This window comes from Xyrauchen texanus, chromosome 10 (genome assembly GCF_025860055.1).
Source record: "Xyrauchen texanus isolate HMW12.3.18 chromosome 10, RBS_HiC_50CHRs, whole genome shotgun sequence".
Classification (NCBI taxonomy): domain Eukaryota; kingdom Metazoa; phylum Chordata; class Actinopteri; order Cypriniformes; family Catostomidae; genus Xyrauchen; species Xyrauchen texanus.
This window is the reverse complement of record NC_068285.1, coordinates 9,122,505-9,135,027: the sequence shown is the minus strand read 5'-3', so window position 1 is coordinate 9,135,027 and position 12,523 is coordinate 9,122,505. Positions and strand designations below refer to the sequence as shown.

Here is a 12,523-nt window from a genome sequence, read left to right as displayed (position 1 = left end):
TTTGAAGAACAAAGAAGGTCAAACACATCTGGGATGGCATAAGGGTGAGTAAATGATGAGAGAATTTTCAGTTACCATTCACTTTCTTTACATTTTCCATACAATGAAAGTGATTTGTGACTGAGGCTGTTATTCTGCCTAACATCTCCTTTTTTGTTCCACTGAAGAAAGTCATATAGGTTTGTAACAACACAATGATGAGTAAATGGGTATGGACTGGCCATTGGGTGCAATGGGTGGGCTGGTCAAAGTGTTCAAGGGGGATCTTACCCCCACCCCACCAAATCTCTGTTAAACTGATGTGTCTGTTGTGAACTGAAAGAGTGAAGAGCGTGTCATTGTTCTCTGCAGGTTGAGATATTGTGGTGTCACAGATGAAGGTTGTGCTGCTCTGACTTCAGCTCTGAGATCAAACCTCTCACATCTGAAAGAACTGAATCTGTCATTTAATAAACTAAGAGATTCAGGAGTGAAGCTGCTCTCTGATGGACTGAAGAATCCTCACTGTAATCTTGAGAGACTGAGGTAAAATTCCACAAAACTCTCAAATCCTCTATTCTCCTGTAGTAAATAATAAATTATTTAACAATAATGAAAAAACTAAACACAAAAAAAAACACTGAAAACAGAGTTCTCTTAGATAACGGAAGAGAAGGTTGTTTGTCCGATTGAGTTTTAATTTTACCCACAAAAATGAAAAATCTGTCATTTACTCCCCCTCATGTTTTGAGAATCCTCACTGTAAACTGAAGATCGTCTGAGAGTCACATGATCTGATATTCTGTCATAGGGCTGAAACGATCAGTCGATTCTGTCGTGAACGTCGGCAATAAAAAAAATTGACAACAAATACTTACATTGTCTGCAAACCATGCCTCGCAGTAGCCCACACCTTTTCCTTTGCTACTAAATCCTTCTATAATGAATGCTGAGGGTTGAACAGCACTTTGTAATTCTCAACCTCCAAAATCAGTCGATAAATTTCAGAGAATTTATGTGTATTTTATCTTTACTGAACTGGCAGAAGTATAAACAAGAGAAAGAAATACACTTATATGCAAAATACTCTTATATTCAAGATACATTCTCTGAAACCTTACATGTTGCTTCTCAGGTAAATGTATCTAGTTTTAAGAATACCTAGAGATTTTTAAATGGAAAATAAGACAAAACACTTGATAACAATAAGTGTCATGAATCCGCCTCTGTAGTTCCTCCTGCTCACCACAAGAGGGCTCTATCACCTGAGTAGTGACTCTAATGCCTACTACACACTACACGACTTTCAAAGACATCTGATTGTGGTACAGTTCATATTACACATCTGTCTGTCTTGTCATGGAAGTCATAGCGTTTTCAAATTACACGACAAATCTGCTATAGGGGTGAACACATTACAAAACATTTTACTATTGACGAATCCCCGACGACTCTGCCTGGACTCCAAATTATGTTTCACAACAGTGTACATGCGAGAAGTGATACGAGATACAAAAATAAATGCATGATCCTATTTTATGCATTTCAGTATATGATGTGTTTGTTTTTAATTGCCTCAAGTCATCATATATTTTATTGGTTACAATATGAAAAAGTACCTTCTACTGTAAAATCGACCTATTTGCTTACCTGACTGTCTAAGAGAATTGGTAATTTCTCTCCAACCCTTCTTTCTCCATCCGTTTGTGCTACAATTCAGAGGAAACATCAAATAAGCACTGGTGCTCCTGCCAATGTTCCACTAATTTTTCCTCCATTTCTTTGGTCCAATGAGACTTTCTTGATACCGCAGCCATGCTAGTTGATGTTCTGTTGCAGGTACATCAGGACTCCTCCCTCTGAAACTTTCTGCCCTGTTTCTTGCTCTCTCGTTGGCTGTAGGTCAACGCTGCAGTTACATTCAGTCAAAACATATTTCACATTGCACGATTTGGAATCAGACAGGTCCAGATATTTAACATGCGAGATATCTCCCTGACATCGGCAACACGTCGGCAATTCAGGGTGCAAGCTCCAATTTGCCTACGATTTCAGGATTTTGACGCCGATCTCCACAAAACTTTCGGCGAGCGAAAATCGCCTTAAAATCATGTAGTATAAACTTGGCATAACTCTCCGGATTCCATTTCAAATAATCCCCGTACTTGGCACTGATTACCTCCTCACCTGTTTCCTATCTACTTATCTATTTAAGACTCACTCTCTGTCTTTGAAACGTCTTGTTTTGCCCTGGCTGACATTTCTGACTGTTATCTGAGTTTACTGAATTCCCTGTTTATGATCCTGGACAGTTTATCCTGTTTTGACCTGTTTCTGCCTGCCTACTGTTACTGATTTGTTTACCTGGATATAATCTGTGATTGTCTGCCGCCTACCCTGGGCTGAGTTTCCCGATAACGTTGTCTCTTAGTGCGCTACGAAGACTCTTAAGGTATAACTTAACTGAAGGTATACCATTTCTAGATGTGTTCCTCGAACCATGCCTTAGGAAGCCGCTTAAGATATACCTTCTTACGTGCGACGTTACCCGGTGCTGTCCGTGGCGATGGTGCTGAATTTGTTGATATCGATGGCTCGAGAATCAATTATTCTCTCGTGCAGGGGCTGCTTCACTGCGTTATGTGAGAAAGCGGTGTTCTTTTTAAAAGAAGCACTTCAGAAATAGTGGAAATTGCATTTATTTGGACTCATGGGATATTATAAAAAAAAAAAATTACAAATTGCAAACTAAATTAAACCCTGGATATTTTATATAATTTCGGAAAGAGTGCGCGAACGCACAACCTCGTGCTCAAACGTGTCATGCGTCTAACCCACTACTGAATTGGCCCATACAAAGCTGTCGTGTGCGCTACCAGGCCACTTTGCCACCACGTCTGCAAACATCCCCCTGTGGTCCACCACCACCTGGCCGCGGAAGCCCTTACGACAGATGAAGGCCTGGTTGAGCGCTGATGGGTTGGCTATGGGGATAAGTGTCCCGTCGACAAGCCCTATTATTTGTGGTATACCGGCAATGGCATGGAAGCTTTGATGCGCCTCCATCACTTCGTGCCTGGCGGAAGGCATGCGGATATAATCTGTGGCATCGACGGAGCAGGATGTTTGTGACTGAACGAACGCACCGCCACACTGAGGTCTTACTCAGTCCATATCCATCCCCAACCACCTCCAGAAAACTCCCCACTGCATAAAAACGGAGAGCCGCAAGCAGCTGAATTTCGGGGCTGAGGGGGTAGTTCCGTCGAGTTTGTCTTGACACATCCGGACTAATAAGATCTAAAAGCTGCTGAATTTGCTGTCGTGGCAGGCGAAATTTCTTTTGAATTGTATCTTCTGACATGGTAGCCAGGGGACTAAAGTTTTCACGAATATAATAGTGCACATATGGCTTCGCGGAGGGCGCGGTCTTTGATTTAGCACAACTATTCGCTGTATCGCTGCCATAGTTTGAACAAATTCCCCACCACAGTCATTCTCTTTAAATAGACGAATAAGCCTTTACTTTCGAATGGTTTGCCAGCTGATGTACCTTTGGATAATATAATTAAAAAGCTAACAACAATCAGTGTGATGACAATTTTATTATTTGCATGAAAACACTTGAATTAGCCTTATTGAACACTGGGTGTATTCAATTTAAAATAATATTCATAGACTAAGATGTAAAGAAGCTTTTTGCAGTGGTGCCCACTAGCGGAGTGAACTGCCAACCGTGATAAGGTATAGCTAAGAGTGCTCCAGACCAACCTTCCGAACGTATGACTTACAGAAGGTATACTTAACTAAGAACGTTTCGGGAAACACGTATTAACGATAAGGTACAGCTTAAGGTGTAACTTAAGAACGACGTAGCGTTAAGAAGCGTTAAGCGTTAAGTTTCGGGAAACTCAGGCCTGACCTCTTGCCTGTTTATTGTCTGCCTCTCTGGATTGCCTTAGATATTACTATTGCTGGTGATTGACCAGCTATATTACTACATTAGCTACAGTCTGTATTACTACGTTTATTGTTATTAAAGCTGCACATGGATCTCAACTCCATTGACCGATCATTACAATAAGATTTTTTTACTGAATTAAACTTAAATTAATATTCCAGGTTTAATTTAGCTAAACTCAGTTGACAGCATTTGTTGCATAACGATCATTACCACACAAATGTATATTGACTCATCCCTTCTTTTCTTTAAATAGTTAAAATTTTGGTTCCAGTGAGGCACTTACAATGGAAGTGAATGGGGTCCATTTTTAAATACTCACCGTTTTAAAAGTATAGCCACAAGACATAAAGGATATGAGTGTAAACATGATTTTAATGTTACTTCTGTATAAAGTTATAGCCAATTTTAGAACTTTTTTACCAAGATGATGTAACAACAAACCCTAAAATGACTATAAAATGTATGTTTTAATATTTAATTAAATTTAGTCTTACGGTTTGACACACCGTTTGTCTGTTTTGCACGTCATCAACTATAAGATGTAATATTCATTGACTACATTTTTATGTCATTATCGTCAAGAGTAAAACTGAATAAAAAAAATGACTATGACATGATTAAATATTGACTAGTTTTAAAGTAAATTTTTGACAAAAGACTAAAACAAAAACTTTAACAAATGAACACTGGCCACACAATGCTACGCCAAGTGAACAAAGTGTACCATTAACTTAATTTACATCTTTATTTCCATACAATGAAAGTGATTTGTGACTGAGGCTGTTATTCTACCTAACATCTCCTTTTTTGTTCTACTGAAGAAAGAAAGTCATAAAGGTTTGGAACAACACAATGGTGAGTAAACTGGGATGGACTGGCCATTGGGTACAACGGGTTGACCGGTCAAAAAGCCACCAAATCTCTGTTAAACTGATGTGTGTGTTGTGAACAGAGAGAGTGAAGAGTGTGTCATTGTTCTCTGCAGGTTGAGTGATTGTGATGTCACAGATGAAGGTTGTGCTGCTCTGACATCAGCTCTGAGATCAAACCCCTCACACCTGAAAGAGCTGTATCTGTTTGGGAATAAACTAGGAGATTCAGGAGTGAAGCTGCTCTCTGATCTAAAAGATGATCCACATTATAAACTGGAGACACTGATGTGAGTAGTGATAATTAATATAAGCATATTTGAATTGATCTCCTTAAGTTTCTTGTACAGATTGTTACCTATGTACTATAAATGTATTTAACATCAGTTTGATTCATTGATCTGTGAATATATAAATGATATTTTCAGCTCTTTCAGTGTCTCTGTGTGTGATAAACAGATTTGAATTGTTTTCTATTGATTACTCTTAACTAGAGTTGTAATGGGGATATTTGACCACTCACAGATAGTGAGAGTAAGTTTGTCTGATATAGTTAATGCAGTAATGTCCCATACAGCACATTTGACTTTGACTTTGTGTGTTTTAGGATTTAGATGGAAGTCTCTTTGAGAACTGATTATGAAGAAAATCTAATATGGAAGTGCTGCTGTAGTTGTTTGTCTCCAGAATCAGAAGCTTTTTTATGTAGTTTTGAGGTAATCTGTTCTGTTGAGCCTCTAAACAAACAACCTAGATGAAGAATGAGAAGAGATAAACATTCAAATTAATGAGATTCTTCACTGACACTTTTCATGATTTTAATGTCATTCATTGTACAGTCACAACTAATGTTTACACACTGTTTGTGTTTGGACAGAAAACTAAATTTTTACTTTTTATTAAGAAAATGTAAGTGGTGCTTGCCTGTGCAAAAGTCACATGTATGATGCAAGGGTGTTGTGGATGTCCCCTGTAACTGAACTGTGTATTATTTGGTTTGTTCAGTCTGATGGTGGATGATAAACTGTACCTGTTTGTACTGAAGTGAAGGTGGACAGGGTCTGAAATTGTTCCTCTTATATGTCCGACAGAGACGTGACCCCTCATCTGTCTCCACTCTCACCTCTAACGGACTGTAAACGCCTTCATGTACCTGTTCCTGTCTGAAACAAATGTACATTTTACATTTATTCATTTGGCAGATGCTTTTATCCAAAATGAGGAAGGATGCAACACAAGATATTCATCTTAAGGAGACAGTAAAATGAGAAGTGCTGCATTACAAAGTTTCAGTTGCATCAGAAAAGTATTAAAGACAGAGATTGGAGTGAAACAAGATTTTTTTTAATGATTGTATGATCATGTGCTCACGAAACATTGTGTTTTAATGTTCATGACACATCTTTAAGATTATTCTTTATTTTTATAAGAGGCAAGGAGGTTTAGCCCCCCCCCCCCCCTCCCCACACACAATTTTTTATTTGTTTTAATTACATTTTGCATAAAGAAATTGAAGCTTATGTTGGAATCATTCAGATTTGTTGCATTGTGTTATTATCTTCACAAAAATTAAACAAATTTAACCTAAATCTCATTTCTGTAATGTGACTGGAGGTTTTACTTTAGATGTTTTTTTTTTTTTATATATATATAATTTTCATTATTTTTATGATTCTTATAATGATTCTCATTACTGGAAAAGACAAATCCTGTAATACTATGATTAATTTATTAAACAAATGCAAAGGGACAACAAACATTACCACGGTGTATAAAATACTTTACAATTATAATAATGATATAATAATTTTTAAGATTTATGCATTTCAGTTTTATAATAAAATTCCAACACAATGAATTGTGTAATGTTTTGAACAAATTCAAGTAAAACAAAATACTTTTTTTTTATTACTTAATTTTGTTAAAGATTATACAATTCAATTTGATGAAATTGAAACGCATAAATCTTGGGCATTTGTGTAGAAACATGCTAGAGGACAAAAACTCTGAGAAGGAACTATGTTTGGATTAGCAAAAATAATACGATGAGAAAGCTGAGACTTTCCTTATTATGCTTTGTTCATAAAACTCAAATTGTGTTTCTAGATCAAAGTTAAAATGACTCAAAATAAAAATGTAGTATAATTGTTACAGGTTCAGTCCTCTTTGAGAGTTTTGAGAGAAATTATCTCGATAAAGTTCACAATCTTGAAGCATTTGAACCCATAAATTTTTAGTTAACAGCTCAGTTAGCCATTAGGCTCCACTACCTCATGTTTTGGACACATTAATGCTCATTATTCAGTATTACAGGTGATCTTATCTGTCTAAACTGGGAATGTGTTCATTGTCTTTCCTCCAAACACCTCCTCTATATCTCTCTCCTGTATTGTGGTGACTCCACCATACCAACCGCAGTCAGTGCAGTCTCCTCAAAGACCAAAATTCAGCCGGTAGTCCTGAGGAGATAAACATTATGACATGCATTATGCTGTACAATAAAACATCTTTCTAATCTATAAAACTGATGTTTTAAAAAAAAAAAAAACATCTTTAATGTAATCTTAAGGTGATTACCTCCTTACCTCTTATCAAAATAAAGAATAATCTTAAAGATGTGTCATGAACATTAAAACACAAATGGTTATTGTTACAACTGTGAACTAATTAAAAACCTTTTAATCAATAACCTCATAATAACCCTTTCAAAAAGTACTTTGGGGCAATGGGATGTTTGATACTCATTGATTTCTAAATTATGGATTTTTCAGTCGCAGTCTCTCTTTCAGTAAATTATTGCCATAAATAAATAAATGTCCAAAAGTCAACATGTTTTGAAAAAGGATAGATGTAATAATTTCCAAAATTCACAACATGTTTTTATCTAATAATATATTCTGCCTCCCTCAATACATGTTTGTTGGCGTTTAGACTTTCAAAACCATTTTCACTGTGGTGAAAAGACTTGCTGGACACAAAGCCAGGCATGCACCTTCCGGGGCAGTCTAGCAGCTAATATATATATATATATATATATATATATATATATATATATATACAATATATTGTGTAGTCTAGCACTATTATATATTACAAAAAAAGATCGTATTATGTAGGACTATCTGCGTTCGCTTGGCGCTCCATTTAATCCATATTAGGCCTATTCTATTTTATTCAAATTGAGGATTTTGTTCGATGATTTTTTACATTTTTTAGGGTGATGACGTCATAAAATATGACGACAGATATTAGAAGCTTCATTCTAAAACCTCAATAGAAGTTTCGAATGTAAATATATGACATGACATTTGGTACAGTCTAGTATGAATGGTCAGAATGACCACTATGGCCATTCTAGTAGTTATAGAATTCCGGTAGTTCTAGTGTTAAATGCAAGTACAAGTCTATTGCTTGATTAGTGTCCTTTGGAAGATCAAAGATACAAAAGTAATGTCTGCGGCCAAGTTTAAAATATATCTCTATAAATTAATGCGCATCCATGCTCGCAGTATCTTTGAGTAAATGAATGATGGCAATGACACAATCGGAAAAGAGCTATTCACACACCGGAAACTGTAACGCGTGCGCACGAGAAAGGCATCCGATTTTGTAAACAAATCATTAATTTGAGTCGAATCTCATTTACTCGTTCGAACCGATTCGCAGAGCCTTTGTAAATCATTAAATAATTTACATTTTAAGTCAAACTATGTTGGAACGATATTATGAAAGTGTAATATGTTAAGAATAATATTTAAACAAACTTTTGATGCAAACTATAAAACTTTCACAACAAAACAAATAAAACTGAACAAAACACTTGCATGATGACTCTAAAGATTCGGTGCTATAAAATTAACTGTTCATTTGAACCGATTCTCTTAAATGATTAAAACTTTCCAATGCTAGTGTTTCTAGCGCAAGCGCGTCTCGTGAGATTAGATCATTAGATCAACAAATAGATTTGGAAAGAAGAACACTTTATTTCTGAATGCCCAAAGTATAATTATGGTGTTGGTTTATTATTCTTCTGTCAGCCCGCATTAAGCCACACCCTTCATCATCAATTAAAGTGTGCTTTCTTAATTTGAAGCTTGAATGAAAGAACTATATGTGACTTAAGCGCTCATACCACAATAACAGTGAATGATGGAGGAGTTGAAGGCACATACTATATACACACACACACACACACACATACACGCTGTGGGCCAAATGTTTGGAATAATGTACAGATTTCTCTCTTATGAAAAGAAATTGGTACTTTTCTTCACCAAAGTGGCATTCAACTTATCATAATATATAGTCAGGACATTAATAACATGAAAAATTTCTTAAACTACTTAAGAGAGTTCTCATTAAAAAAATCCTCCATATGCAGCAATGACAGCTTTGCAGATCCTTGTTATTCTAGTGGTCAGTTTGTCCAGATACTCAGGTGACCTTTCATCCCACACTTCCTGTAGCACTTGTCATAGATGTGACTGTCTTGTCGGGCACTTCTCACGCACCTTACAGTCTAGCTGATCCCACAAAAGCTCAATGGGGTTAAGATCCATAACACTCTTTTCCAATTATCTGTTGTCCAGTGTCTGTGATTCTTTGTCCACTCAAACCTTTTCTTTTAGTATTTCTGTTTCAAAAGTTTTTTTTTCTTTGCAATTCTTCCATAAGGTCTCCTGAGTCTTCTCTTTACTGTTGTACATGAAACTGGTGTTGAGCGGGTAGAATTCAATGAAGCTGTCAGCGGAGGACATGTAAGGCGTCTATTTCTCAAACTAGAGGCTCTGATGTTCTGGTCTTCGAGCCAGTAGTCCTTTGACTTTGAAGACTGTAGTGTACACCTTTGTATTAAATCTCCAGTTTTTTAACAATTTCAAGCATTGTATAGCCATTTCTCAAAACAATTGACTGACGAGTTTCTAGAGAAAGCTGTTTATTTTAGCAATTTTTGCCATAATATTGATTATCAGCAATTTACATTTATGCATTTGGCAGACGCTTTTATCCAAAGTGACTTACAGTGCCCTTATTACAGGGACAATCCCCCCCGGAGCAACATGGAGTTAAGTGCCTTGCTTATGATCAGTTGCATTCAACTGATCATAAAGTACAAATTTCCTTCCAAAACTGCTAAATCTGTCCATTATTCCAAACCTTTGGCCGCCATGTAAATGGTTTGGCAGAAACTCTGAAGCAATCCAGGCCTCAGACTACATGACACTGAATTGAAGTGTCTGCTGTATGTAGATGATCTTCTGCTGCTTTCACCTACAGGGGGTGGATGCCACTCTGGAAGCTTTGAATCTTTTCTTGGAACTATCAGGGAAACAATTTATGAGGCTTCATTTCCCTAGTATGCTGTCCTAAAATTAACATATTCAGTGAAAATTTCCACATCATTTATTATACTTGTGGAACACAAAATGGGATGTTTGGCCTCAGTCACTGAATATTTTTCCCCACTAATGAAAGTGAATGTTGACTAAAGTTGTTTGTGTTCCATTGAAGAAAGTCATACAGGTTTAGAACAACATGAGGGTGAGAAAAATATGACAGATTTGTAATTTTGGCTCAACTATCCCTTTAAGAGCATGAAACACCTGCTGCACCTTTAAATGTTGTTTGTCTCTTTCAGACTCCTCCTCCTCAGGTGACAGGTGAAAGTGAAACTAATAAAACAGGATCCATTCTGTGACAAGAGCAAAAAATTACACGACGAGAGAAACAGAGAAAAAGTTTGACAGTTTTTGCTCCACTGAATTGTCTGAAACAATCAATAAATTCATTGTGAAGTATTTTGTAGGTGATATTCTAGTCAGTAAAGAGGAACATCAACAGTTCTTGACAGGTGAGTACTGAACTGCTGCTAAACAAACCAAAACTCACAAGACAACAATAATAAACCTTTCAAACTATCAGCTACAGTAAGACATCTAACAGATATCTAAGTATTAATCACAGCAGAACAAACAGATACTGAGACTTTTGCTCTTTTATCTGAATTGTCAGTATGTGTTCAGTTTCTTTGGCACTGAAATGTTATTTCTTCTATTGACTTGAAACGTTGCTTTGTTTTCTTCTGTTGAGTCTTCTGATGTTTTCTCTTTATGCTGGTGTTTATCATGTCATAAAAGCTGACAGTCTGCAATTGAACCTCATTGATTCATTTCTAATGGAATATTCTAGAGGACAAATAAAGACAAATATGTGTCAGTATTGAACAAATAAACACGTCACAAATATAGATGATGTCCCGTTTGTTGACATGTGTTCAGTGGACTGTTCAGATGATGTCATGGACTCCACAAAGGATCTCAGTGGACAGACAGACACAGGGAAGGTCAAGAGGTCAGAGGATTTCAATGCTTTAATAAAATACACCGATAGATATTTCTGATATGCTGCACAACACTACAGTATAAAAACACTGAGGAGAAATGAGAACAGACTGGATTATCTCAAGTATAAACATGTGAAAACAGCTTTAGGGTAAAGTGAGATCTACAGTAAGATGACAGTGAGACCGGTTTGATTCAGTCACAGACATGATCAAACTGTACAGTCGGTCGTATGTAGAAGGTGAAACTCAAATGTGTTTCTCTGAACAATTTTAGACACAAACACAGAATTTTCTTCAGATGAATGCAGATCAAACTGAAATGTACATTACTTAGATTGGGGTCAAAGGTCATTTGTGTGTATGTTTCTCCTGTAAATGTTAATTTGATGATTTAATTCTTGTGAAAACAGTTTTTCAGAAAGCAGCACATTGCATTGTATAGTGTACATCAACTCTGTGCATTTATTGGCATGTAAATTTGAAACTCTTCAGTCGTAGCTGAAACTCTTTCCTTCTTTGGTGACATTCAGATCAGATCTGCTGTGTAATGTCATGTGCTCAAATATATCTTCATCAAATAAGCAGAAGTGAAATTGCTGAATGTTGAACTAGGACTGTGTATTAAACATGAGCAAACAGTTCCTGTGTGTAACATAACAACAACATGACATCTTCCATAAAACACACAAGGTGTGTGAGAATCAGCAATGTTCAGCTGGTTAGCATGTATTTCAGAAGTATCATGTTCGGACTGTTTGCACACAACTTTACAGAGAAACTTCAGGAAAAGTTTTAGAAAGAATTCAATGTAAAATGAGATGTAGTCATTTTCTCTAAGTGACCACTGCTTCTAAACAGAATAAATCTCGATTTCAATGATAAAATGACACTGAAAACACTGGAAAAGAACATGTTACCTCCCTTGAAGAAGAGAGAAATATTGGGAAGTGTAAAACTGGGAAACTGATGAGAGGAAAAGAGTGTTTGTGAGAGTTTGTAGTTTTTAAAACAGTGTTTAATTGCTGTTGTGTTTTAGTGTCATTCATGGAGACTCTCCTGAATCCAGCTGTGTGTCCATGAAGAGTGACGGGTCAATGGGTCAACCAGATAACTTCAGTTCAGGAGCCCCTTGTGCTGATGTGAGGTGAGGACTCTCATGTTGACTGACAGTATGAACGTGTACACCACAGTCTGAGGGAGCATTAGAAAGAATATTAAATCTAAAAGGAAATATGTGATTATAATAAAAATAATGAGTCCTTCTACAGCTGATTGCTTTACTGTAACAGTTTCATTGGCATCTCTTCACAAGAGCTCATCTTTATACTGTACAGTAATATCATGTGAACATGACAGAGATGATCAGAC

The 12,523-nt window shown here is 36.5% G+C and overlaps 3 protein-coding genes across 4 annotated transcripts in view; 2 read left to right on the top strand and 1 right to left on the bottom strand.

Annotated features, from left to right (window-relative positions):
• LOC127650406 (NACHT, LRR and PYD domains-containing protein 12-like) overlaps nucleotides 1-5,559 on the top strand; it is a 44,311-nt gene extending 38,752 nt beyond the window's left edge. The window contains exons 9-11 of the mRNA XM_052135833.1: nucleotides 352-525; nucleotides 4,929-5,102; nucleotides 5,420-5,559. Of these exons, the coding sequence (XP_051991793.1) occupies nucleotides 352-525; nucleotides 4,929-5,102; nucleotides 5,420-5,426 (355 nt within the window). The 3' untranslated portion in view covers nucleotides 5,427-5,559. The remainder of the gene's footprint in view (nucleotides 1-351; nucleotides 526-4,928; nucleotides 5,103-5,419) is intronic.
• Nucleotides 5,428-6,007, bottom strand: LOC127650799 (gamma-glutamylcyclotransferase-like; the record flags this gene model as incomplete). The annotated part of the gene is made up of 2 exons (XM_052136436.1): nucleotides 5,843-6,007; nucleotides 5,428-5,562 (listed from the first exon to the last, which is right to left on the bottom strand). Coding segments are annotated over exons 1-2 (300 nt in total), but the record flags the coding sequence as incomplete, so codon positions are not given.
• Nucleotides 6,008-10,221: 4,214 nt separating this feature from the next.
• The window catches only part of LOC127650391 (NACHT, LRR and PYD domains-containing protein 12-like), a 195,884-nt gene continuing 193,582 nt past the window's right edge, over nucleotides 10,222-12,523 (top strand). For both annotated transcript variants that reach the window (XM_052135803.1, XM_052135806.1), the window contains exons 1-3: nucleotides 10,222-10,663; nucleotides 11,091-11,163; nucleotides 12,192-12,299. In XM_052135803.1, coding sequence (XP_051991763.1) covers nucleotides 11,111-11,163; nucleotides 12,192-12,299 — 161 coding nt within the window. In that variant the 5' untranslated portion in view covers nucleotides 10,222-10,663; nucleotides 11,091-11,110. The remainder of the gene's footprint in view (nucleotides 10,664-11,090; nucleotides 11,164-12,191; nucleotides 12,300-12,523) is intronic.